This window comes from Entelurus aequoreus, linkage group LG06, assembly GCF_033978785.1.
Source record: "Entelurus aequoreus isolate RoL-2023_Sb linkage group LG06, RoL_Eaeq_v1.1, whole genome shotgun sequence".
Lineage (NCBI taxonomy): Eukaryota > Metazoa > Chordata > Actinopteri > Syngnathiformes > Syngnathidae > Entelurus > Entelurus aequoreus.
Window position 1 is genome coordinate 5939582 of NC_084736.1, and position 27325 is coordinate 5966906.

The window sequence follows — 27325 nt, forward strand, 5'->3', positions numbered from 1 at the left end:
TTCAAGGTTTGAAAAATGCTAGGATTTTAATGTTGTGTTTTCAAGGTTTGGAAAATGCTTGGATTTTAATGTTTTCAAGGTTTGAAAAATGCTTGGATTTTAATGTTTTCAAGGCTTGAAAAATGCTAGGATTTTAAAGGCCTACTGAAACCCACTACTACCGACCACGCAGTCTGATAGTTTATATATCAATGATGAAATCTTAACATTATAACACATGCCAATACGGCCGGGTTAACTTATAAAGTGACATTTTAAATTTGCCGCTAAACTTCCGGTTCGAAACGCCTCTGAGGATGACGTATGCGTGTGACGTAGCCCGGCGAACACGGGTATGCCTTCCACATTGAAGCCGATACGAAAAAGCTCTGTTTTCATTTCATAATTCCACAGTATTCTGGACATCTGTGTTCGTGAATCTGTTTCAATCATGTTCATTGCATTATGGAGACGGAAGCCGAGCAAGCAAAGAAGAAAGTTGTCGGTGCGAAATGGACGTATTTTTCGAACGTAGTCAGTCACAACAGTACACAGCCGGCGCTTCTTTGTTTACATTCCCGAAAGATACAGTCAAGATGGAAGAACTCGGATAACAGAGACTCTAACCAGGAGGACTTTTGATTTGGATACACAGACGCCTGTAGAGAACTGGGACAACACAGACTCTTACCAGGATTACTTTGATTTGGATGACAAAGACGCAGACGTGCTACTGTGAGTATGCAGCTTTGGCTTTTTTTTGCGTATGTACGTAACTTTTTTAAAATATATAAGCTTTATGAACCTTGGGTTAGGTGAACGGTCTTTTGGGCTGAGTGATTGTGTGTGTTGATCATGTGTTTGAATTGTATTGGCGTGTTCTATGGAGCTAGGAGCTAGCAGAGGAGCTAGGAGCTAGCATAACACGTACCGTACCGTACGTGCGCGTCACGTACGTAACTTTTTAAAAATATATAAGCTTTATGAACCTTGGGTTAGGTGAACGGTCTTTTGGGCTGAGTGATTGTGTGTGTTGATCAGGTGTTTGAATTGTATTGGCGTGTTCTATGGAGCTAGGAGCTAGCAGAGGAGCTAGGAGCTAGCATACCAAACACGCAGGTGTTATTATGCAGGATTAATTTGTGGCATATTAAATATAAGCCTGGTTGTGTTGTGGCTAATAGAGTATATATATGTCTTGTGTTTATTTACTGTTGTAGTCATTCCCAGCTGAATATCAGGTACCGTGAGTATGCAGCCTTGGCTGCTAAACATTCGATAACTTGACCGTATGTGCGCGTCACGTACGTAACTTTTTAAAAATATATAAGCTTTATGAACCTTGGGTTAGGTAAACGGTCTTTTGGGCTGAGTGATTGTGTGTGTTGATCAGGTGTTTGAATTGTATTGGCGTGTTCTATGGAGCTAGGAGCTAGCAGAGGAGCTAGGAGCTAGCATAACAAACACGCAGGTGTTTTTATGCAGGATTAATTTGTGGCATATTAAATATAAGCCTGGTTGTGTTGTGGCTAATAGAGTATATATATGTCTTGTGTTTATTTACTGTTGTAGTCATTCCCAGCTGAATATCAGGTCACCCCCGGCTCTCACAGCATCTTCCCTATCTGAATAGCTTCAACTCCCCACTAGTCCTTCACTTGCACTTTACTCATCCACAAATCTTTCATCCTCGCTCAAATTAATGGGGAAATTGTCGCTTTCTCGGTCCGAATCTCTCTCACTTCATGCGGCCATCATTGTAAACAATAGGGAACTTTGCGTATATGTTCAACTGACTACGTCACGCTACTTCCGGTAGGTGCAAGCCTTTTTTTTATCAGATACCAAAAGTTGCAATCTTTATCGTCGTTGTTCTATACTAAATCCTTTCAGCAAAAATATGGCAATATCGCGAAATGATCAAGTATGACACATAGAATAGATCTGCTATCCCCGTTTAAATAAAAAAAATTAATTTCAGTAGGCCTTTAATGTTGTTTTCAAGGTTTGAAAAATGCTAGGATTTTAATGTGTTTTCAAGGTTTGAAAAATGCTTGGATTTTAATGTTGTGTTTTCAAGGTTTGAAAAATGCTTGGATTTTAATGTTGTGTTTTCAAGGCTTGAAAAATGCTAGGATTTTAATGTTGTGTTTTCAAGGTTTGAGAAATGCTAGGATTTTAATGTTTTCAAGGTTTGAAAAATGCTAGGATTTTAATGTGGTTTTCAAGGTTTGAAAAATGCTAGGATTTTAATGTTTTCAAAGTTTGAAAAATGCTAGGATTTTAATGTTTTCAATGTTTGAAAAATGCTTGGATTTTAATGTTGTTTTCAAGGCTTGAAAAATGCTAGGATTGTAATGTTTTCAAAGTTTGAAAAATGCTGGGATTTTAATGTTTTCAAGGTTTGAAAAATGCTAGGATTTTAATGTTGTGTTTTCAAGGTTTGGAAAATGCTTGGATTTTAATGTTTTCAAGGTTTGAAAAATGCTTGGATTTTAATGTTTTCAAGGCTTGAAAAATGCTTGGATTTTAATGTGTTTTCAAGGCTTGAAAAATGCTTGGATTTTAATGTTGTGTTTTCAAGGCTTGAAAAATGCTAGGATTTTAATGTTTTCAAGGTTTGAAAAATGCTAGGATTTTAATGTTGTGTTTTCAAGGTTTGGAAAATGCTTGGATTTTAATGTTGTTTTCAAGGTTTGAAAAATGCTTGGATTTTAATGTTGTGTTTTCAAGGTTTGAAAAATGCTTGGATTTTAATGTTTTCAAGGCTTGAAAAATGCTTGGATTTTTTGGGTGAAGTGCTTGGAAATGTTCATCATATTTCTCGGCAGTCTGACTCAATAGGCTAATTTATCAAATGGAAAAAAATAAAATAAGTTTCCTTAAAAATGATCTTACATTAGCCCTTACATTAGGTTGTTGTCATGCATATACGACTCCGTGTCGCCCCCAAGAGGACAGTGGTTGCCAGGTGGTTGTTGTTTTAATGAACATTGGATGGAAATTATTAGTCCTTTATTGGACTTGTTTGTACTGTGAATGTCATGTATGCTCTCACTATTATGTTAGATCTACTATGGACTGGACTCTCTCACTATTATGTTAGATCCACTATGGACTGGACTCTCACACTGTTAGATCCGCTATGGACTGGACTCTCACTATTATGTTAGATCCACTATGGACTGGACTCTCACTATTATGTTAGATCCACTATGGACTGGACTCTCTCACTATTATGTTAGATCCACTATGGACTGGACTTTCACACTATTATGTTAGATCCGCTATGGACTGGACTCTCACTATTATGTTAGATCCACTATGGACTGGACTCTCACTATTATGTTAGATCCACTATGGACTGGACTCTCACTATTATGTTAGATCTACTATGGACTGGACTCTCACACTGTTAGATCCGCTATGGACTGGACTCTCACTATTATGTTAGATCCACTATGGACTGGACTCTCACTATTATGTTAGATCCACTATGGACTGGACTCTCACTATTATGTTAGATCCACTATGGACTGGACTCTCACTATTATGTTAGATCCACTATGGACTGGACTCTCACTATTATGTTAGATCCACTATGGACTGGACTCTCACTATTATGTTAGATCCACTATGGACTGGAAGCACACCGTTAGTCCGACAATGCTCCTTTTTAATTGCCATCTCACACTGTGTTTGTGGAACAGGCTGGTCAGTACGGCGTGGCCCAGACTCGCCGCAGGGCCATCATCCTGGCCGCCGCACCCGGCGAGAAGCTGCCGCTTTACCCCGAGCCGCTCCACGTCTTTGCTCCCAGAGCCGTGTCCCTCAGCGTGGTGGTGGACGAGAAGAGATACGTCAGTAACGTCACGCGGTAAGGTTGATGGAATACGGCAGACCTTTGGCAAATGCGGCCCGTTAAGATTTTCTACATAATTTTTTTAAGACCTTTAACATCAAAACTGTCGCTGCCATTATGATGTTCAGCACTGGTTTTAAATGAATATAGAAAGTACACTATATTGCCAAAAGTATTTGACTCACATATGAACTTGAAGTGCCGTCCCATTCCTAACCCATAGGGTTCAATATGATGTGGGTCCACCTTTTGCAGCTATTACAGCTTCAACTCTTCTGGGAAGGCTGTCCACAAGGTTGCCGAGTGTGTTTATAGCAATTTTCCACCATTCTTCCAAAAGTGCATTGGTGATGTTGGTGGAGAAATCCTGGCTCTCAGTCTCTGTTCTATCGGGTAGATGTCAGGACTCTGTGCAGGCCAGTCAAGTTCATCCACACCAGACTCTGTCATGGACCTTGCTTTGTGCACTGGTGCACTGTCATGTTGGAAGAGGAAGGGGCCCCACTCCAAACTGTTCCCACAAGGTTGGGAGCATGGAATTGTCCAAAATGTTTTGGTATCCTGGAGCATTCAAAGTTCCTTTCACTGGAACTAAGGGGCCAAGCCCAACTCCTGGAAAAACAACCCCACACCATAATTCCTCCTCCACCAAACGTTTCCATTTTCTTATAATAAAGCCGACAGTTGACTTTGGAATATTTAGGAGCGAGGACATTTCATGACTGGATTTGTTGCACAGGTGGCATCCTATGACAGTTCCACGCTGGAAATCACTGAAAGCGGCCCATTCTTTCACAAATGTTTGTAGAAACAGTCTCCATGCCTAAGTGCTTGATTTTATACACCTGTGGCCGGGCCAAGTGATTAGGACACCTGATTCTCATCATTTGGATGGGTGGCCAAATGCTTTTGGCAATATAGTGTATGTGGGGGTTTGTTGGCCGGTTTGTCTCGTATTATACGTAAGAGAATAAAAATAATAAACTGTGAATTATGAGCAATAATAATATGGGCTGCTTTCATTGCAGCAGGCCCATAAATAATATGCTACATTTAATATCCTCTGCAATTACAACTTAAAATGTATTATTTATAGGGAAAAGAATTACTTGGCTACTAGTATTTAAAAGTTTATTATCCATCCATTTTCTACCGCTTATTCCCTTCGGGGTGGCGGGGGGCGCTGGAGCCTATCTCAGCTACAATCGGACGGAAGGCGGGGTACACCCTGGACAAGTCGCCACCTCATCGCAGGGCCAACACAGATAGACAGACAACATTCACACTCACGTTCACACATTTCTTCGAAAAAAAAACCATTTAGTATGAAAACATTTTTTTTTAATTAAAAAAAGATTTGCAAGTTCAAGCACAATTTGTGAATATAAAAACAATTTTCTTTAATTAAAAAACCTTTTCTGCAAGTAAAAAAAACAATTTTCTTTAATGGAAAAAAAAGACTCGCAATTAAAAACAACAATTTTCTTTGAAAAAAACCGGTTGAGTATGGAAACCTTTTTTTTAATTAAAAAAAGATTTGCAAGTTAAAGCACAATTTTCTTTGGAAAAAAAAAAAAAGATTTGTGAGTATAAAAACAATTTTCTTTATTTAAAAAACCTTTTCTGCAAGTAAAAACACAATTTTTCTTTAATAAAAATAAAAAAAAGATTCACAAGTAAAACAAACAATTTTCTTTCATTAAAAACCTTTTCTGCAAGTAAAAACACAATTTTCTTTGAAAAGAAACTATTGAGTATGAAGTTAAAACACAATTTTGTTTTAATAAAAATTATTTGTGAGTATAAAAACAATTTTCTTTAATCAAAAAACCTTTTCTGCAAGTAAAAACACATTTTTTCTTTAATCAAAAAAAAGATTTGCAAGTGAAAAAAACAATTTTCTTTAATAAAAAAAAGACTCAATTAAAAAAAACAATTTTCTTAGAAAAAAAACAATTTTCTTAGAAAAAAAACGATTGAGTATGAAAAAAAAAGTTTTTTAATTAAAAATAGATTTGCAATTTAAAACACAATTTTCTTTGAAAAAAACAAACATTTATGAGTACAAAAACTATTTTCTTTAATTAAAAAAACTTTTCTGCAAGTAAAAACACAATTTTTCTTTAATTAAAAAAAGGATTCGCAAGTAAAACAATTTTTTTTCCCATTAAAAAACCTTTTCTGCAAGTGAAAAAACAATTGTCTTTAATTTAAAAAAAAAAAATACTCTCAATTAAAAAAAGCAATTTTCTTTGAAAAAAAAATGATTGAGTATGAAAACATTTTTTTTTATTAAAAAAAGATTTGCAAGTTAAAACACAATTTTCTTTGAAAAAAAATAACATTTGTGAGTACAAAAACTATTTTCTTTAATTAAAGAAACGAGCGGCCAGTTAGATTTTTTATTATTTTTTTTACCATAAAATGGTACTTTTTTTTTTTTTTAAGTTTGTTTTTATTTGATCCAAATTTGTATATATAGTGTATTTCAAGGGTTGAAATCTGCACTTCTGGATACGATAATCCACGTCACAGCAGCTGGTCCCCTTTTATTTAGAAAAGATTCTAAATAGTTTTAATACCGGTACCAAAATATTGGTATAGTTACATACACATTGGCCCCCCCAGACACATTTTCTTCTCTCAATGTGGCCCCCGAGTGAAAATATTTGCCCCGCTCTGCAATTGTGCAGCTTGTAGAAATCTACCAACTCCAAAATGTCAAGGTACGAGTGCTGACGGGCACTTGGGAGAACTGCGGTTCATTGCGAGGAAAACATGAATTCCAACATCTGTGTGGTTTTTCTCGGGTTTTCAGAAGCAACGGCGGCATCTACAGAACCATCACGGTCCGAGACACCATGTCCGACTTGCCAGAGATCCGCAACGGGGCCGCCGCCCTGGAGATCTCGTACAACGGGGAGCCTCAGTCCTGGTTCCAGAGGCAGATCCGGGGCACGCAGTACCAGCCCATCCTCAAGGATCACATCTGCAAGGTGAGCCTTTTTTCTGACTCCCACGTTTTTAGGAAATGAGGCGTCCGCTTACGTTTGTTGTGCGTCAGGACATGAGCGCCCTGGTGGAGGGCCGCATGCGACACATCCCCCTGGCCCCCGGCTCCGACTGGAGGGACCTGCCCAACCTGGAGGTGCGCGTGAAGGACGGCACCATGACCAAGAAGCTGCGCTACTCGCACGCCGACAAGAAAAACGGGCGCAGCAGCACGGGCGCGCTCCGAGGCGTCTGCACTTGTGCCGGAGGTGGGCGGAGCTTCCGAGCGCCATCCGAGAGCAGCCTGTAATTGGAGTTGACACGGTTGTTTGGTCTGGTTGCCAGGGAAACCATGCGACCCGGCGGACAGGCAGTTCAACACGCTGATCCCCTGGTGTCTGCCGCACACGGGCAACCGCCACAACCACTGGGCGGGGCTCTACGGCCGGCTGGAGTGGGACGGCTTCTTCAGCACCACCGTCACCAACCCGGAGCCCATGGGAAAGCAGGTAGAGCCTCCTGATTGGCTCTTTGATTACTATGTTAAACACATACAAGACTCCCAGAGGACTTTCATGGATTTATGCTAGTGTTGTAACGATACTAATATTTTGGTACTGGTACTAAAATTATTTTGGTACTTTTCTAAATTAAGGGGACCACAAAAAAATAGGAATCATTTTGGTTGAGCTTACCCACCTTGAAGTTATTTTATTTGGTACATGGTGTAAAAATAAGTGTGACCAGTAGATGGCAGTCACACATAAGAGATACGTGTAGACTGCAATATGATGGCAGTCACTTAGAGAGACGTGTAGACTGCAATATGATGGCAGTCACACATAAGAGATACGTGTAGACTGCAATATGATGGCAGTCACACATAAGAGATACGTGTAGACTGCAATATGATGGCAGTCACACATAATAGATACGTGTAGACTGCAATATGATGGCAGTCACACATAAGAGAAAAGTGTAGACTGCAATATGATGGCAGTCACACATAAGATATACGTGTAGACTGCAATACGATGGCAGTCACACACAAGAGATACGTATAGACTGCAATATGATGGCAGTCCAACATAAGAGAGACGTGTAGACTGCAATACGATGGCAGTCACACATAAGAGAGACGTGTAGACTGCAATACGATGGCAGTCACACATAAGAGATACGTGTAGACTGCAATATGATGGCAGTCACACATAAGAGATACGTGTAGACTGCAATACGATGGCAGTCACTTATAAGAGAGACGTGTAGACTGCAATATGATGGCAGTCACACATAAGAGATACGTGTAGACTGCAATATGATGGCAGTCACACATAAGAGATACGTGTAGACTGCAATATGATGGCAGTCACACATAAGAGATACGTGTAGACTGCAATATGATGGCAGTCACACATAAGAGATACGTGTAGACTGCAATATGATGGCAGTCACACATAAGAGATACGTGTAGACTGCAATATGATGGCAGTCACACATAAGAGATACGTGTAGACTGCAATATGATGGCAGTCACACATAATAGATACGTGTAGACTGCAATATGATGGCAGTCACACATAAGAGAAAAGTGTAGACTGCAATATGATGGCAGTCACACATAAGATATACGTGTAGACTGCAATACGATGGCAGTCACACACAAGAGATACGTATAGACTGCAATATGATGGCAGTCACACATAAGAGAGACGTGTAGACTGCAATACGATGGCAGTCACACATAAGAGAGACGTGTAGACTGCAATATGATGGCAGTCACACATAAGAGATACGTGTAGACTGCAATATGATGGCAGTCACACATAAGATATACGTGTAGACTGCAATATGATGGCAGTCACACATAAGAGATACGTGTAGACTGCAATATGATGGCAGTCACACATAAGATATACGTGTAGACTGCAATATGATGGCAGTCACACAAGAGATAAGTGTAGACTGCAATATGATGGCAGTCACACATAAGATATACGTGTAGACTGCAATATGATGGCAGTCACACAAGAGATAAGTGTAGACTGCAATATGATGGCAGTCACACATAAGAGATACGTGTAGACTGCAATATGATGGCAGTCACACATAAGAGATACGTGTAGACTGCAATATGATGGCAGTCACACATAAGATACGTGTAGACTGCAATATGATGGCAGTCACACAAGAGATACATGTAGACTGCAATATGATGGCAGTCACACAAGAGATACATGTAGACTGCAATATGATGGCAGTCACACAAGAGATACATGTAGACTGCAATATGATGGCAGTCACACATAAGAGATACATATAGACTGCAATATGTCTCAAGTAAACAACTCCACCCTTTTATATGTTCCATTGAAAATATAGAACATTACACACGGCGCTCAAAAATCTATCAAAATGTTTGAGTAGGACTTTGGTAAGCTATGAAGCCAAACCCCTTGATGGATTGTACTGTGCTTCAACATAGGAGTATTACTATGGTGTGTGTATAAGTTAAGACATTTTATTTGGCATTTTGTTTGGCAATATTATGCAAACTTTTCTTACTTTCTGGTACCTGCTGATCTGTATTTGCGATCTGCATAAGTCCTGAAAAATTGTGCGCGTCCGCCTTTGTAGTCCGTGCCAACACCGTAGTCGTTAATCTTCTTTTTCTCTATCTTCTTATGTGACATTCATCCTCCACTGTTGCCATTTCTAATATAAAGTAGTGTAAAGTTCTTACTTATATCTGTCCGTGAACTCGCCATGAAAGCACTAAAACATACCGGTGTAGTGAGTGTACATTATACACCCAAGGAACTTTAGTTATTAGAGTTTCGGTTGGAGGGTTTTTCACGGGACACATTACATGTTATGTAGACCACAAGGAAGTCTTTTACATTTAGAAAAAAATCATAATAATATGACTCCTTTTAATGCGCCTTATAATCCGGTGCGCCTTATATATGAAAAAAATTGGTGCGCCTTATGGTCCGGAAAATACAGTACATATGCTTTTTCTGTCAAAATGGAAAACAAGTGATAAAATATGAAGTACTTTATTGACACGTATCACTTCCAGGTGTTTGCAGGCCAGATCTAGCCCCCGGGCCTTGAGTTAGACACCTGTGGTTTATAGTCCCCTCCTCATTCCAGGGTCGTGTCCTCCACCCTGAGCAGCATCGAGTAGTGAGTGTGAGAGAGTGTGCACGCTCTCAGGGCTTCCCCGACACGTATCGCTTCTTTGGCAACGTCCTGGACAAGCACAGACAGGTGAGGAGAGCACGCTGCTCACTGCTGGGGATTTCCTGTTATTTGTTGTAATCGTCATTTTGTACGTCAGGTGGGCAACGCCGTGCCCCCTCCCCTCTCTCGAGCCATCGGACTGGAGATCAAGAAGTGTGTGGTTGAAAGGGTGAAGGAAAAACAAACGGCAGGTAAACAATGCATCATCTTTATCAATAATGTAGTCTGTCCTTTATCAATAATATATTCTGTCCTTTATCAATAATATACAGTACAAGCCAAAAGTTTGGACTCACCTTCTCCTTCAATCTTTATTTCCATGACTATTTACATTGTAGATTGTCACATCCAAACTATGAATGAACACATGTGGAGTTATGGACTTAACAAAAAAAAAAAGGTGAAAATAACTGAAAACATGTTTTATATTCTAGTTTCTTCAAAATAGCCACCCTTTGCTCTGATTGCTGCTTTGCACACTCTTGGCATTCTCTCCATGAGCTTCAAGAGGTAAAAACCTGTGATGGTTTTCACTTCACAGGTGTGCCTCATCAGGGTTGATTAGTGGAATTTCTTGCTTTATCAATGAGGTTGGGACCATCAGTTGTGTTGTGAAGGAGGAGTGTACAAACTTTTGGCCTGTACTGTATCGACGTGTTGCGTATCGACGTGTTGCGTATCGGCGTGTTGCGTATCGACGTGTTGCTTATCGACATGTTGTGACGTGTTGCGTATCGACGTGTTGCGTATCGACGTGTTGCGTATCGACATGTTGTGACATGTTGCGTGTCGACGTGTTGCGTGTCGACGTGTTGCGTATCGACATGTTGTGACATGTTGCGTGTCGACGTGTCGCGTGTCGACGTGTCGACGTGTTGACATGTTGCTTATCGACATGTTGCGTATCGACATGTTGTGACATGTTGCGTGTCGACGTGTTGCGTGTCGACGTGTTGCGTGTCGACGTGTTGCTTGTCGACGTGTTGCGTATCGACGTGTTGCGTATCGACGTGTTGCGTATCGACGTGTTGCGTATCGACGTGTTGCGTATCGACGTGTTGCGTATCGACGTGTTGCGTATCGACGTGTTGCGTATCGACGTGTTGCGTATCGACGTGTTGCGTATCGACGTGTTGCGTATCGACGTGTTGCGTATCGACATGTTGCGACGTGTTGCGTATCGACATGTTGCGACATGTTGCGTATCGACATGTTGCGACATGTTGCGTATCGACATGTTGCGTATCGACATGTTGCGTATCGACATGTTGCGTATCGACATGTTGCGACATGTTGCGTATCGACATGTTGCGACATGTTGCGTATCGACATGTTGGGGGTGGAAAAGGGCTTTTTTTTATCTTAATATTGAATCAGACTTTTTGTATATCTTTGCAAAGATTCAACTCCTCTGATATAACATGTATTATAATAAATATATAATATAAAATAAATATAATAAAATTATAAAACATGTATAATATATAATATAATGTATAATAATAATATAACATGTATAGGGCTGCAACAACTAATCGATTAAAATCGATTATAAAAATAGTTGGCGATTAATTTAGTCATCGATTTGTTGGAGCTATGCGCAGAGGCTACTTTTTTATTTTTTATTTTTATAAAGTGCAACATTTACAAACAGCTGAGAAACAATAATCAAAATAAGTATGGTGCCAGTATGCTGGGTTTTTTTTCAATAAAATACTGGAAAGGATAGAAATGTAGTTTGTCTCTTATCCGATTATTAATCGAAGTATTAATCAACAGATTAATCGATTATCAAATTAGTTGTTAGTTATATATATATATATATATATATATATATATATATATATATATATATATATATATATATATATATATATATATATATATATCATGTACCAAAAGACTGCAGGCTTTTTTGTTTAAATAATTGAGTTTGTGGTTTGTATTTTCATTAAATATAAGCTAAAAAAAACAAACTCCACAGCTGTTTGGCAAACCAAAGGTGAGAAACACTGATGAATACAAATAATTTACCATTTTGAAAGTGTTGTTTAGTAAATGTTAACTTGAAATAAAAGTCTTGTAGTATTCACTACACTACTGATACTTTGTTTACTGCGGAATGAACTTTGTGATAAGGAAAATAAAAGAACTTTGAGAGGGGGACAAACGGTGTTCTCCCCCAAAACATTCTGTAACTTGTAAAAATGTGCCCATCAATGTGAGTAAGTACTAACTTCTGCTGTCCTTCTCCAGACAACATCAAGCAAGAGAAGATGGAAGTGTCAGACTGACTTGTCTTCGAACTGTTCTCATCTTTTTTTTTTACTTTTCAATGTGCTTTTAATCTTGTTAAATTGTACGTAGTTTTATATGTAATATTTCAAATAAAGCTCTTATGAAATGGACTCGCTTGCTTGTACGACATCACAACTAGTTACATATCTATCTCTGCCTCCCTAACATAGCCAGAAATCATCATAATTAGATAGATATTATAGATATTCTGGTAATATCTTCTTCCCCTGTATATTTTTCCCCCCCCTCATGCGACTGTTTAAATTGTTGTCTTTTTTATTCTTCTTTTACACTTTATATTTATAGACACCGTGGTTGTGAGAGGAACGTAATTTCGTCCACCTGTATGTCCTGTACAAACAGTTGTTTGACAATAAAGCTGACTTTGACTTTGACTTTGATAATTAAAGATTAAAGTATTTTTTTTAGATTTACTTTCCCTAAATATGTAAAAGTATTCATATTCTCTTGTCTTATTATGCTCCTTCCAGTGCTGTTTTTAGGTTAGAGTTTTTATCCAATCAGAATTCAGCTAGCTTATGTTGCCATGCTGTACCAAATCTGCCTTCAGAATCAAGAACATAAGTGATAGACAGTTGCGATAGCCAATCAGATCACGAGTTGTCAGTAAGGCCTTCTAGCTGGCCTATGGCAGATATACAGTGATGTTATGAGCTAGGTAACATAAGAACTCCATTACCCAGCATGCCACAGTAGTGAAGCGCATGCGCAGTAGCCATGTTTAAACGTGCCGGCGGCGGGAAGTTTTTTAATGAGCACCTGTGGAGTAAACTTGAAAGAAGTCCGCCATCACGCCTCGTCTGCGTCTTTTATGATTAGACGAGACAACACAAAGCCATTTTCAAGAAGTATATTTAAAGAGTAACTACATCTTGTGAGACCATGTCGGCCAACCCCGGAAGCTCGCTCAGCTGTCGATGAAATGTGAGTTCAGATATTGTTTATTTGCTATTTTAATTTTGACAGTGCCACATAAGATATGTTTTAATTGCTGATACGGGTCTATTGATTTTTAAATGCGCCAGTAAATAACCCGTTTTGTACACTGTTGTGATTCAATGGCCAGTAGTGTGTAAATGTGTTCATGTATAGTATTTCCCCAACAATGGTCACGTGATCATTGAAGTGCCTAGGTGGGAAACGCACGTCCCGCCACTGATATCTAGTCATGGTTGAAATTTGAGATGTCCGATAATGGCTTTTTTGCCGATATTCCGATATTGTCCAACTCTTAATTACCGATACTGATATATACAGTCGTGGAATGAACACATTATTATGCCTAATTTTGTTGTGATGCCCCGCTGGATGCATTAAACCAGTGGTTCTCAAATGGGGGTACGCGTACCCCTGGGGGTACTTGAAGGTATGCCAAGGGGTACGTGAGATTTTTTTTAAACGTCTGTCAAGAAGAACTGTGAAAAGAAATGCAATATTCAGTGTTGACAGTTAGATTTTTTGTGGATATGTTCCATAAATATTGATGTTAAAGATTTATTTTTTTGTGAAGAAATGTTTAGAATTAAGTTCATGAATCCAGATGGATCTCTATTACAATCCCCAAAGAGGGCACTTTAAGTTGATGATTACTTCTATGTGTAGAAATCTTTATTTATAATTGAATCACTTGTTTATTTTTCAACAAGTTTTTAGTTATTTTTATATCTTTTTTTCCAAATAGTTCAAAAGACCACAACAAATGAGCAATATTTTGCACTGTTATACAATTTAATAAATCAGAAACTGATGACATACTGCTGTATTTTACGTCTTTATCTCTTTTTTTCAACCAAAAATGCTTTGCTCTGATTAGGGGGTACTTGAATTTTAAAAAAAATCACAGGGGGTACATCACTGAAAAAAGGTGGAGAACCACTGCATTAAACAATGTAACAAGGTTTTCCAAAATAAATCAACTCAAGTTATGGAAAAAAAAAATGCCAACATGGCACTGCCATATTTATTATTGAAGTCACAAAGTGCATTATTTTTTTTAACATGCCTCAAAACAGCAGCTTGGAATTTGGGACATGTTCTCCCTGAGAGAGCATGAGGAGGTTGAGGTGGGCGGGGCAGGGTGTGTATATTGTAGCGTCCCGGAAGAGCATACTTGCCAACCTTGAGACCTCCAATATCGGGGGGTGGGGGGTGGGGGGGCTTAGGTGGGGGCAGGGTTGAGGGTGTGGTTATTTACAGCTAGAATTCACCAACTAGAGTATTTCATATATATATATATATATACAGTGGGGCAAAAAAGTATTTAGTCAGCCACCCATTGATTGTCAATGGGTGGCTGACTAAATACTTTTTTGCCCCACTGTATATGTGTATGAAATACTTGACTTTCAGTGAATTCTAGCTATATATATATATATTTTTTTTATTTTTTATTTTATTTACATAGAAAAAAAAGAAAAAAACTTGAATTTCAGTGTTCCGGTGGCTATCCATTAGATGGCAGTATTGTCCTGTTTAACTTCTCCGTTCATGATGAGTATATCATTTCGGCCACCGTGTTCAATGGAGAAGTCTGTTCTACAAAATGTACAGGCAACATACACCTTCCCCTTCGAACTGTCCTGGATGAACTGAAATTCTTGTTTCCATTTGTTTTGAAACTTGCAAGCGTATTTCTTCATCTTGCTCGTCGACGGCGTCGCCGTGTCTGTAATTTCCTCGTTCTTCTGCTTCGTCTCCTTGTTGTGTGCGCAGTTGTGCACTCTACTCTCTAAAAGCCCTAGATGTTATGACATCATTGGGCAGGCAAGCTGTTTATATTGTGGGAAAGCGGACGTGAGAACAGGCTGTCCCCACTCAGGTCCGCATTGAGCTGGAGGGGGCGTGGCCTCCAGCTCTGGCTGAATACCGGGAGTTTGTCGGGAGAAAATCTCTGCCGGGAGGTTGTCGAGAGAGGCGCTGAATACCGGGATTCTCCCGCTAAAAACGGGAGGGTTGGCAAGTATGCGGAAGAGTTAGTGCTGCAAGGGGTTCTGGGTATTTGTTCTGTTGTGTTACGGTGCGGATGTTCTCCCGAAATGTGTTTTTCGTTCTTGTTTGGTGTGGGTTCACAGTGTGGCGCATATTTGTAACAGTGTTAAAGTTGTTTATACGTCCGCTCTCAGTGTGACCTGTATGGCTGTTGACCAAGTATGCTTTGCATTCACTTGTGTGTGTGAAAAGCCGTAGATATTATGTGACTGGGCCGGCACGCAAAGGCAGTGCCTTTAAGGTTTATTGGCGCTCTGTACTTCTCCCTACGTCCGTGTACACAGCGGCGTTTTAAAAAGTCATACATTTTGCTTTTTGAAACAGATACCGATAATTTCCAATATTACATTTTAAAGCATTGATCGGCCGATAATATTGGCAGTCCGATATTATCGGACATCCCTAGTTGAAATTGTTGTCAAAGAAGGAATATACAAATTACAGGAACAATTGGAAACTGACAAGTCAGAATTCAAGTGTTTCTTGTAACTTTGTATTTTGGTCCACTTTTATTAGTGCAAAGTTCTGCAGCTGTCAGCTTTTAAATGGTTCTTAGTTTTCCCCCAAAATGGTAAATGTGTTATACTTGTGTGGTTCTCGTCCGGAAAAGGGTGGAGTGCCATCTGCGGGGTTGGGGAGGAGTTCAAGTACCTCGGAGTCTTGTTCACGAGTGAGGGAAGAGTGGATGGTGAGATCGACAGGCGGATCGGTGTGGCGTCTTCAGTAATGCGGACGCTGTATCGATCCGTTGTGGTGAAGAAGGAGCTGAGCCGGAAGGCAAAGCTCTCAACTTACCGGTCGATCTACGTTCCCATCCTCACCTATGGTCATGAGCTTTGGGTTATGACCGAAAGGACAAGATCCCGGGTACAAGCGGCCCAAATGAGTTTTTTGGGTCATGGTCTACTTGGACATGAGACATGTGACTGAAGCATTAAGGAGTGGGACTATGCAGGTCTAGTTGCATTGTGTGCAAACCACCACCAGGTGGCACCTGTGAGCAGATAAACCTGTATCATCTCTTTCGGACTTACCTGGTCGGTGGTGCATTCTTCAGGGTTACAGAAGTACCTGCTCTACATTCCTAAAAACAGATTCAACCTTCAGTCAGAGGACATTTTAGTAGAATCTTAAACCGCAGCTCCAGCAGGAGTGAGTCGTTTTAGCTTCAATCCACCAAAACAGCACTCTAGTCATTAAAAACAACACCGCTCTCCTGTTATTTATAGCAGTGTTCTTCAACCTTTTTTGAGCCGAGGCACATTTTAATTTTAAAAAAAATACGGATGCACACCACCAGCAGAAACGTCTTTTTATTTAGTTTGTTTTCCTGTGTGTAGTGCTTTAGTTCCTGTCTTGCGCTGTTATTTTGGTGGCTCTTCCTGTTTTGTTGGGGGTTTTCCTGTAGCAGCTTCACACCGTCCTTTGAGTGCCATTGCCTGACCTGCTTTGTATTGTATATATATTTATTTATTTATACATGCACCTTATTGCTTTTTTTTATCCTGCACTACCATGAGCTTATGTAACGAAATTTCGTTCTTATCTGTGCTGTAAAGTTCAAATTTGAATGACAATAAAAAGGAAGTCTATTTCAATTGTGCGGACGCTATTCTTCTTCCTGGGGACATTGTTAATTGTCACGCTGTAAGTCTTTGCTGTTGTCCAGCATTCTGTTTTTGTTTACTTTGTAGCCAGTTCGGTTTTACTTTCGTTTTGCATAGCCATCCCTATGCTTCAGTGCCTTTTCCTAGCGAGACTTGCCTTTTGTTCATTTTTGGTTTAAGCGTAACATACCTTTTTTTTACCTGCATGCGGGTAAAAAGGTATGTTATGACAAAGCTACGAACAATGGGAGACCGGGCTTTCTGCTCCGCCGCTCCCAGTCTGTGGAACGCTCTCCCTGACCACCTGAGGGCACCACAGACTGTGGATGCGTTTAAAAAAGGCTTAAAAATCTTTTTTTTTTAGATATATGCATACTAGTTCTAGCTATTAGGCTGTTCTAGTTTTTATTTTTATCTTTTTTTTTTTTTTTTTATACACTGTAGAACTTTGAGGTTGTTTGCTCAATGTAAAGTGCTTTTTACAAATAAAATTTATTATTATGCTGTCTCCCGCTGTGCTCTGCATATTGGGATCACGACAAACCATCCTCTACAAAGCAATCAACTACCTGCTGCCACCTACTGATGTGGAGTATTACATGGTTACCCTACCAAGCTCTATACAGCACAGGCACTAGACAACGGCACATTATTTGCAGATAATTATTGATTTGCAAATATTTATTGGACCAATCAGGTGAAGTTGCATAATTTTCCGCGGCACACTTGTGGTTGAAAAACACTGATTTAAAGGTTTGACAGACCACCCCCACCAAGGACTGTTTTCACTGCTGGACTCTGGAAAGAGGTTCCGTAGCAGAACCTCCAGGTTCTGCAACAGCTTCTTCCCTCAAGTCATAAGGCTCTTGAACGCATCATAATAATCATCTCAATTCCCCCCCAAAAACGGATCAACTGGCTGGAATATAAAGACAATATAACATACCGTATTTTCCGCACCATAAGCCGCACCTAAAAACCACAAATTTTCTCAAAAGCTGACAGTGCGGCTAATCGCTTTATATATGGATTAATATAAATTTTTATTTTCATAAAGTTTAGGTCTCGCAACTACGGTAAACAGCCGCCATCTTTTTTCCCCGTAGAAGAGGAAGTGCTTCTTCTTCTACGGTAAGCAACCGCCCCCATAGAAGAGGAAGCGCTTGTTCTTCTACTGTAAGCAACCGCCAAGGTGAGCACCCGCCCCCGTAGAAGAAGAAGCGCGCGGATATTTCATTTCATTTGTGTGTTTCTGTAAAGACCACAAAATGGCTCCTACTAAGAGACACGCGTACAAGGTTCCACTGACTTTTGATATTCATGTGAACCGCACTGTGGATACAACGGGAGCACGTACGGTGAATATCCGTTAGCTTGCCATGCTAACGGCCAGAAACTTCCACCCATGGTGATATTCAAAAGGAAGACCTTGCCAAAAGAGAACTTTCCAGCCGGCGTCATCATAAAAGCTAACTCGAAGGGATGGATGGATGAAGAAAAGATGAGCGAGTGGTTTAGACGTTTACGCGAAGAGACCGGGTGACACCGAAGAAGAATTTGAGGGATTTGTGGATGAGTAATAACTTCAGAACGTGAGCTTTAAATGTTTATTTTGTGTGTTGTGTGACATTAACGTTCCAGCAACGTTGAGTTATTGATGTTGCTATTGCTCTGCACTATTTTTGTGATTGCACATTTGCACATTACATTTTGGGAGTGAACAGAGTTGTTAGAACGCTGGTTTGTAGTATATTATTAAAGTTTGACTGACCTATCTGACTGTTTTTTTGACATTCCCTTTAGCGCAGCGTAGGTGCGGCTAATAACACGGGGCGGCTAATAGGTAAACAAAGTTTTGAAATATGCCATTCATTGAAAGTGCGGCTAACACGGGGCGGCTTATGGTGCGGAAAATACGGTACATATTTATCTGTACAGTAAATCTTTTTATATCTGCACCTTTTGTAAAAGCAAACACTCTGCACCTTATTGCTTTTATCCTGCACTACAACTTAATGCAACCAAATTTTGTTATCTGTACTGTAAAGTTCACATTTAAATGACAATAAAGGAAGTCTAGGTCTAATTCAGTGGAGTTGAAGAAAGTAGTTTTGCACTAAGTATTGGACTGAGGAGAAAAAAGGCGATTGCTTCTCTTTATTAAGCGGCCATGTTTGACCAGAGTTATAGAAGATGTGGAATGGCTGGAAGTCCTCAGTTGTTTGAAGGTCTGCAAAGAGAGCATGTCGTCATCGTCTGCTACATTTCAAACCGGAGCAGTAAGCACTTACTTGGCCCATTCCACGCTGAGAATGAGATGGTCGTATCCGAACCCTGACACGGCGACGATGGCTCTGGCCGCGTCCTCTCGACGCTGGAAGCTGATGAAGGCGAAGCCCTGCAGGCGACACGTGTGTGTGTGGTTTAGCGGCGAGGATGCAACACAGACAGGAAGTGAGAGCGCACCTTGGACTGTCCTGTGAGCTTGTCTTTGGCCAGGTAGATTCTGGAGATGTTGCCGAATGGTCTGAAGAGCTCCTGCAGGTCTGTCTCGCGGGTGTCCTCGGACAGGTTGGTCACACGGATGGTGGCGTTGTCGTCCGCTGGGGGAGGGGGGGGGGCACATGTTTTCTTGTCATTGATATAGCACCACTCAGTTATCTTTACGGGTGGTCGGGAGGCAGAAGACTTGTGAAGATGTGATGAATTGATTAACGTGGACCCCGACTTAAACAAGTTGAAAAACTTATTGGGGTGTTACCATTTAGTGGTCAATTGTACGGAATATGTACTGTACTGTGCAATCTACTAATAAAAGTCTCAATCAATCAATCATGTGATGCAGATTTCATTTCAACAACTTAAGATTGGAACTTGATCGTAAATAAACCCACGTTTTTACTGCTAAATGTTGTGTTCATTCATGTCCATGGTGTCTTAATGTGCTCTAATTTAATAAATACACATACCGTATTTTTCGGACTATAAGTCGCAGTTTTTTTTCCATAGTTTGGCCGGGGGTGCGACTTATACTCAGGAGTGACTTATGTGTGAAATTAACACATTACCGTAAAATATCAAATATTTATCTCATTCACGTAAGAGACTAGACGTATAAGATTTCATGGGATTTACCGATTAGGAGTGACAGATTGTTTGGTAAACGTATAGCATGTTCTATATGATATAGTTATTTGAATGACTCTTACCATAATATGTTACGTTAACATACCAGGCACGTTCTCAGTTGGTTATTTATGCCTCATATAACGTACACTTATTCAGCCTGTTGTTCACTATTCTTTATTTATTTTAAATTGCCTTTCAAATGTCTATTCTTGATGTTGGCTTTTATCAAATATATTTCCCCAAAAAATGCGACTTATACTCCAGTGCGACTTATATATGTTTGTTCCCTTCTTTATTATGCATTTTCGGCCGGTGCGACTTATACTCCGTAGCGACTTATACTCCGAAAAATACGGTATAGTATAGTACTGCGATACTAATGAATCATATTCGGTACTATACCACCTCTGAAAAGTACCGGTCTGCCACCCAATACTAATGTAAAGTATCAAACAAGAGAAGAATAAGTGATTATTACATTTTAACAGAAGTGTAGATAGAACATGTTAAAAGAGAAAGTAAGCAGATACTAACAGTAAATGAACAAGTAGATTAATAATTCATTTTCTACCACTTGTCCTTAATAATGTTGACAAAATAATAGGTGTTTAAATGACACAATATGTTACTGCATATGTCAGCAGAATAATTAGGAGTCTGTTTGTTTACTTACTACTAAAAGACAAGTTGTCTAGTATGTTCACTATTTTATTTAAGGACTTAACTGCAATAATATGTACTCTAAGATTTTTGTTAAAATAAAGCCAATGCCATTTTTTGTGGTCCCCTTTATTTAGAAAAGTACCGAAAAGTATCTAAATAATTTTGGTACCAGTACCAAAATATTGGTATCGGGACAACACTAGTTGGCACTGATGAAAAACACTTTGAATGGCAGTCCCGCATACAGTACAGGCCAAAAGTTTGGACACACCTTCTCATTTCAATGCGTTTTCTTTATTTTCATGACTATTTACATTGTAGATTGTCACTGAAGGCATCAAAACTAGGACACATGTGAAGTGAAAACCATTTCAGGTGACTACCTCTTGAAGCTCATGGAGAGAATGCCAAGAGTGTGCAAAGCAGTAATCAGAGCAAGAGGTGGCTATTTTGAAGAAACTAGAATATAAAACATGTATAATATAAAACGTACATAACTCCACGTGTTCATTCATAGTTTTGATGTGACAATCTACAATGTAAATAGTCATGCAAATAAAGAAAACACATTGAATGAGGAGAAGGTGTGTCCAAACTATTAGCCTGTACTGTACATGTTGCTTCTGACGAGGTAGTAAGCAGGAAAAGGAGGAGGAAAGTTTCTAATGAAGAAAAAGATAAAAGCTTTTCAAACAAAAATGACGACAAAACAAGCAGCAGCTAGCTTTGGTTACCAATAGTAGATACGTCATTGAGTGCTAATCATTGGTACTTTAAAGCATTGGTACTTTAATCTTTAATCTTAAAAGCCGGAAGCGGGCAGGAAAAATCTGCTTCGAATACTTTGAGAAGTTAGCGGCCTCTAGGTATCTGTAAAGGTAGCAGCAGCCCTTTTTAGTGGGGACTCACTTAAATCACCACCTGTGGATTCCGGGGCCTTTCTACATTGAAAACATACCAACACCCCTGTAGCATTATCATCATAATTGTAGTTGCATGTAGGGATTTAACGGTCAATGGTATGATAAACCGCGGTAAAATTCCATACGGTTAGTAAAACTGTTTAAATTTTTATTTACAAAAAAAAAAAAAATTGTTAATGCTTTTAAGCCAACATGGCTTACTTCCTGGAAACAGAAGCGCATGCACACTAGCGCCGTTAGGCTCAAGAAAACATGGAAGCAACTACACGGACTTAGCTCTGAAAAGGTTCCCTCTGAGTTCCACTTCATTTCACTCGCATCACTTCTGTGGAGTCTTGGCATGCATTTAAGAGCGCACTGCTACTATTAGAAGACGACAGGTGTGGACAATATAGGAGACAGACGCATATGTCCCACACTTTAATTTTTAGGTGTCAAAATAAAAACAATTTTAAAAAAAATTCATATTGATCGCGATTATTATTTGTAACGATTCTTAATCAAAATTTTATTTTAGAACGGATTAATTTATTTTTTAAGTGTCATTTTGACATGAAAGCCCAGTTCACATACTGTTTGTTTAAAATAAAAAGGGCAATAAAAATGTGTTCCACATAACATACAAAATAATCTTGATTTCAATGTTGATAAAATATAATTGTGATTATTATTTTGGCCATAATCATGCAGCACTACTGACAGGAGAATTAAATAGTCAATAATTGTAGTTAATAATCATGATTTCATTGATAAAAAATAATCGTGATTGTTATTTTGGCCATAATCGCGCAGCCCTAATCTTTGAAGTAGTTCAGGCAGCATCTAACAGGAGAATTAAATAGTCAATAATCGTGATTTCAATATTGATCAAAATTAGAGACGTCCGATAATGGCTTTTTTGCAGATATTGTCCAACTCTTAATTACCGATTCCGACATCAACCGTGGAATGAACACATTATTATGCCTAATTTTGTTGTGATGCCCCGCTGGATGCATTAAACAATGTAAAAAAGTTTTCTAAAATAAATCTGCTCAAGTTATGGAAAAAAATGCCAACATGGCACTGCCATATTTATTATTGAAGTCACAAAGTGCATTATTTTTTTTAACATGCCTCAAAACAGCAGCTTGGAATTTGGGACATGCTCTCCCTGAGAGAGCATGAGGAGGTTGAGGTAGGCGGTAGTGGGGGGTGTATATTGTAGCGTCCCGGAAGAGTTAGTGCTGCAAGGGGTTCTGAGTATTTGTTCTGTTGTGTTTATGTTGTGTTACGGTGCAGATGTTCTCCCGCAATGTGTTTGTCATTCTTGTTTGGTGTGGGTTCACAGTGTGGCGCATATTTGTAACAGTGTTAAACTTGTTTATAAGGCCACTCTCAGTGTGACCTGTATGGCTGTTGACCAAGTATGCCTTGCATTCACTTGTGTGTGTGTGTGAAAAGCCGTAGATATTATGTGACTGGGCTGGCACGCAAAGGCAGTGCCTTTAAGGTTTATTGGCGCTCTGTACTTCTCCCTACGTCCGTGTACACAGCGGCGTTTTAAAAAGTCATACATTTTACTTTTTGAAACCGATACCGATAATTACCGATATTACATTTTAAAGCATTTATCGGCCAATGACATCGGACTGCCGATATTATCGGACATCTCTAATAAAAATACTCATGATTATTATTATTTTGGCCATAATCGTGCAGCACTACTAACAGGAGAATGAAATAGTCAATAATTGTGGTTAATAATCATGATTTCAATATTGATAAAAAATAATCGTGTTTATTATTATTTTGGCCATAATCACGCAGCCCTAATCTTTGAAGAAGTTCAGGCAGGAAGAATAAACTCACCTCTACGGTTGGGCTGCATGGACTCCCCTCTGCGCGTGCCTCCATCCCTTAGACTGGGGGGCACATACTTGCCAGTCTTGCTCTGTGCAGGCTGCACAGGTTCTGGTTCAGCTGATTCAACAGAAGAACAAATCAAGTCCGGTGTTAGTGAGCTTTCACACCTGCAGGTAATGTTCCCGAATTGAATCCCACCAACAAAGCTTTAAATGTGCAGACTGGTGAGTGAAACATACAAATAATAGTAATAAAGTGTCCCATCCAGCAACAACTGAACTGTGCTGAATTCGGTTACGGGCCAACGTGTGCTAGTGCGAGCGCGTCTTGATGATGTGACGTACCAGAGCCGGCCGGTTTATCTTTGTCGGTGGTGAGGCCGAGCTGCTCGGCAAGCTCCTTCTGCATGGGGCCCAGCGTGTCCTTGTAAGGGCAGCGGGTGGTCCAATGGTCACCTTTGCAGATACGACACGTCACAATCTTCTGTCCTTTCAGTTTGTTCATGGGGTCGTCATCCTGGTCTTGAGCGTTCAGATCCTGCAGGAAGAGGGAGCGCAAGTCAGATTCCATAAGGAAGCTACAAAAAGGTCAAAGTGCATCGTCACCTCCTTGCTGGAGATAAAGGTCATATAGACGTCGTCGCTGACGGTGGTGGTCGCCACGTTAGGACCTGGCGCGTCAAACTCAGAGTTGCCAAATTTCTTCCAGTTCTGAAGTGAGAGGGAGTTTTACTCACACCTGACAAGCGCTACGCTTTCACACATTCAGCCTAAAAGCAAACCTTTCTCCTCGCAATTGCCTTGGAGGCTTTCCTGGTCTCGATCTTGAATGTCCGCACAATCTAGAGCCACAAACGCAGTGGAGTCACGTCGCCATTCGTTCATTGAACTTCAAAGTACACAAATTACCTTCGTCTTCTTTCCATCGTCATCGATTTTATACTCTGTGATAGTTTTAATGTTTCCTTTGATAACTTCCTTGATTGGTGGAAGTGTTCCTGTCAAAAAGCATTTTAACATTTAACATGAGTTAAAGCAGCAGAACACTATTGATGTACGCAAAGTAACAAACATAGTCAACTAATGAACATAGTGATCTGTGCCAGGTTCCCAATAAGGCCATGTCTACACCAACACAGATACTTACGCATACCCATCTCTGCGTTTAGGCCTCTTGTCCACACCCAAACATCTGTCCTTAAAAACGCAGACTTTTGCAAACGCTGGCCAGGTGTAGAGTTCCAAAACTCTATTCTCAGCGTATACACTTCACAAACGGAGACTTGTACTATTTTAAAGACGTCATTTTCAAAGCTCAACAACACTGCCTTGCTGCCTTTAAGCACACTAAGTGAATCTACTGTATGTTTGAACGTAAATATGCTTCTATTTTCACTCAACGTTGACAAGAAAAGACGCATCAAAATAGGATTCGCGACACTCCCGCCAGTGCTCATGAAGGTCAGGTGTTTTGGACACGATTGCTGTCGAAACTCCACCTGGTGGAACAACTTTGACAAGCAAGACTTTGTATTTTCCTGTAGCAGTTTCATGTCTTCCTTTGAGCGATATTTCCCGCATCTACTTTGTTTTAGCACTCAAGAATATTTCAGTTGTTTTTTTATCCTTCTTTGAGTGGACATTGTTGATTGCCATGTCATGTTCGGATGTACTTTGTGGACGCCGTCTTTGCTCCACAGTAAGTCTTTGCTGTCGTCCAGCATTCTGTTTTTGTTTACTTTGTAGCCAGTTCAGTTTTAGTTTTGTTCTGCATAGCCTTCCTTAAGCTTCAATGCCTTTTCTTAGGGGCACTCACCTTTGTTAAACTTTTGTTTATTTTTGGTTTAAGCATTAGACACCTTTTTACCTGCACCCTGCCTACCGCTGTTTCCGACATCTACGAAGCAATTAGCTACCAGCTGCCACCTACTGATATGGAAGAGTATTACACGGTTACTCTGCCGAGCTCTAGACAGCACCGACACTCAACAACAACACATCATTTGCAGACTATAATTACTGGTTTGCTAAGAGTATTTTTAACCCAAATAAGTGAAATTAGATAATCTCTCACGGCACACCAGACTGTATCTCACAGTGGTCGAAAAACACTGCTTTAAACCATAACCAAGTATGCATCAATATAGCTCTTGTCTCAAAGTAGGTGTACTGTCACCACCTGTCACATACGCCCTGACTTATTTTGAGTTTTTTTTTGCTGTTTTTCTGTGTGTAGTGTTTTAGTTCTTGTTTTGCGCTCCTATTTTGGTGGCTTTTTTTCTTTTTGTATTTTCCTGTAGCAGTTTCATGTCTTCCTTTGAGTGATATTTCCTGCATCTACTTTGTTTTAGCACTCAAGAATATTTCAGTTGTTTTTTATCCTTCTTTGAGTGGACATTGTTGATTTTCATGTCATGTTCGGATGTACTTTGTAGACGCCGTCTTTGCTCCACAGTAAGTCTTTGCTGTCGTCCAGCATTCTGTTTTTGTTTACTTTGTAGCCAGTTATGTTGTAGTTTCGTTCTGCACAGCCTTCCTTAAGCTGCAATGCCTTTTCTTAGGGGCACTCACCTTTTGTTTATTTTTAGTTTAAGCATTAGAGTGGTTGACAAACACTGCTCTAACCACAAGGCCACTGAGCTAAGCTAAGTGTCTCTGCTTACGTCACAGACCATATATCAGCACACTTTGCCCAGGGGTTGATTTTATTAGGTCATTCTAGTGAGTAAAGACTTCGACAAACGTTATTAAAAAATACTAACACTTCAGCGTAATTCCCCACGTGGACGTGTTAGCTACCTGGCTAGTGTTAGCATGCTAACGTCGAGAGAGGCTTACCTTCATCTACTTCCTCCTCCACTTGGTCGGCCCAGCTGGGCTTGGAGCTGGCGGGAGGTAAGAAAAATGCGTTATCGCGTCTATAAACACCAATATAATAACATCAGGTTTACTAAAGGAAACACTCACTCGTCGTACTCGATCGACGGCATCTTGTTCAGCTAGCTTAGCCGCCTCCGGGACCGGAAATAGAGCGCCAGGGACCGGACTCTCCGCCACTTTCACACTTCCGGAATATGAACTTCAGAATAAAAGCGTCGGTCTCGACCCAACAGTCAATTTCACACTAAAAGTGTGTTGTCAAGAATTGTGTTTTTCGAATGAACGTGATTAACACGTGGGTGTTATAATCATGTTTTGCATACTCAATGCCCTCTTCTATTTCACATACTTATATATTGGATAGACGTGTAATAATTTAACAAGTATGAATTGTCTTTTTTTGACATAATTAGGTTTATTTCACAAAAAATTACTTAAAATCTGTGGTGACATAAATAATAATGAATTGCATTTGTAACGCACATTTGTTAAAATATCAAAGTGCTACAAAGTATAAAAATAAAAAGTAAGAATATATAATAACAAATTAAAATAGAAATAAAATCATGACACTCACTAGATAAACACTAGATAAAACAGAAACATAGATACAAATAGAAATAAGAGCATGAAAGCGCTGGATAAAATAGATAGGCAAGCAGTGCATTTAAAAACAAGAAGGCAGAGAAATTAGATAAAAGCTGTGCTAAAAGGGTGGGTTTTTAGTCCCTTCTTAAAATGGTAGACCGACTGTGGTGCTCTAAGATGGTCGGGGAGAGTGTTCCAAAGTTCGGGAGCGGTCGAGGAGAAAGCCCGGCGGCCCATAGATTGTAACTTTGTCCTGATGGGTTTGAGGAGGTTAGTGTTTGAGGAGCAGAGGTTGCGGGGAAACTA

The 27325-nt window shown here is 39.8% G+C and overlaps 4 protein-coding genes across 6 annotated transcripts in view; 2 read left to right on the plus strand and 2 right to left on the minus strand.

The window, feature by feature from the left end:
- Positions 1-12486, plus strand: part of LOC133651778 (DNA (cytosine-5)-methyltransferase 1-like) — a 61859-nt gene extending 49373 nt beyond the window's left edge. The window contains exons 28-34 of one of the 2 annotated variants that reach the window (XM_062049896.1): positions 3690-3856; positions 6660-6837; positions 6906-7101; positions 7178-7341; positions 9989-10105; positions 10176-10269; positions 12335-12486. In XM_062049896.1, coding sequence (XP_061905880.1) covers positions 3690-3856; positions 6660-6837; positions 6906-7101; positions 7178-7341; positions 9989-10105; positions 10176-10269; positions 12335-12372 — 954 coding nt within the window. In that variant the 3' untranslated portion in view covers positions 12373-12486. Of the gene's footprint in view, positions 1-3689; positions 3857-6659; positions 6838-6905; positions 7102-7177; positions 7342-9988; positions 10106-10175; positions 10270-12334 lie in introns of those variants that run through there. The other variant, XM_062049897.1, reaches the window with a different exon arrangement.
- The window catches only part of LOC133651782 (protein shisa-8), a 648746-nt gene that overhangs the window by 298572 nt on the left and 322849 nt on the right, over positions 1-27325 (minus strand). The gene's annotated exons all lie outside the window — the stretch shown is intronic.
- The window catches only part of LOC133651781 (angiopoietin-related protein 2-like), a 53608-nt gene continuing 39429 nt past the window's right edge, over positions 13147-27325 (plus strand). The window contains exon 1 of the mRNA XM_062049903.1: positions 13147-13321. The gene's annotated coding sequence lies outside the window, so the exon portion shown is untranslated. The remainder of the gene's footprint in view (positions 13322-27325) is intronic.
- Positions 19135-26635, minus strand: LOC133651783 (eukaryotic translation initiation factor 3 subunit G). Its single transcript, XM_062049906.1, has 10 exons — positions 26519-26635; positions 26390-26436; positions 24461-24549; positions 24334-24393; positions 24158-24262; positions 23897-24089; positions 23559-23669; positions 19459-19595; positions 19284-19390; positions 19135-19222 (listed from the first exon to the last, which is right to left on the minus strand). The coding sequence occupies exons 1-10, from the start codon at positions 26539-26541 to the stop codon at positions 19207-19209; spliced, it is 888 nt and encodes a 295-aa protein (XP_061905890.1). The 5' UTR covers positions 26542-26635; the 3' UTR covers positions 19135-19206.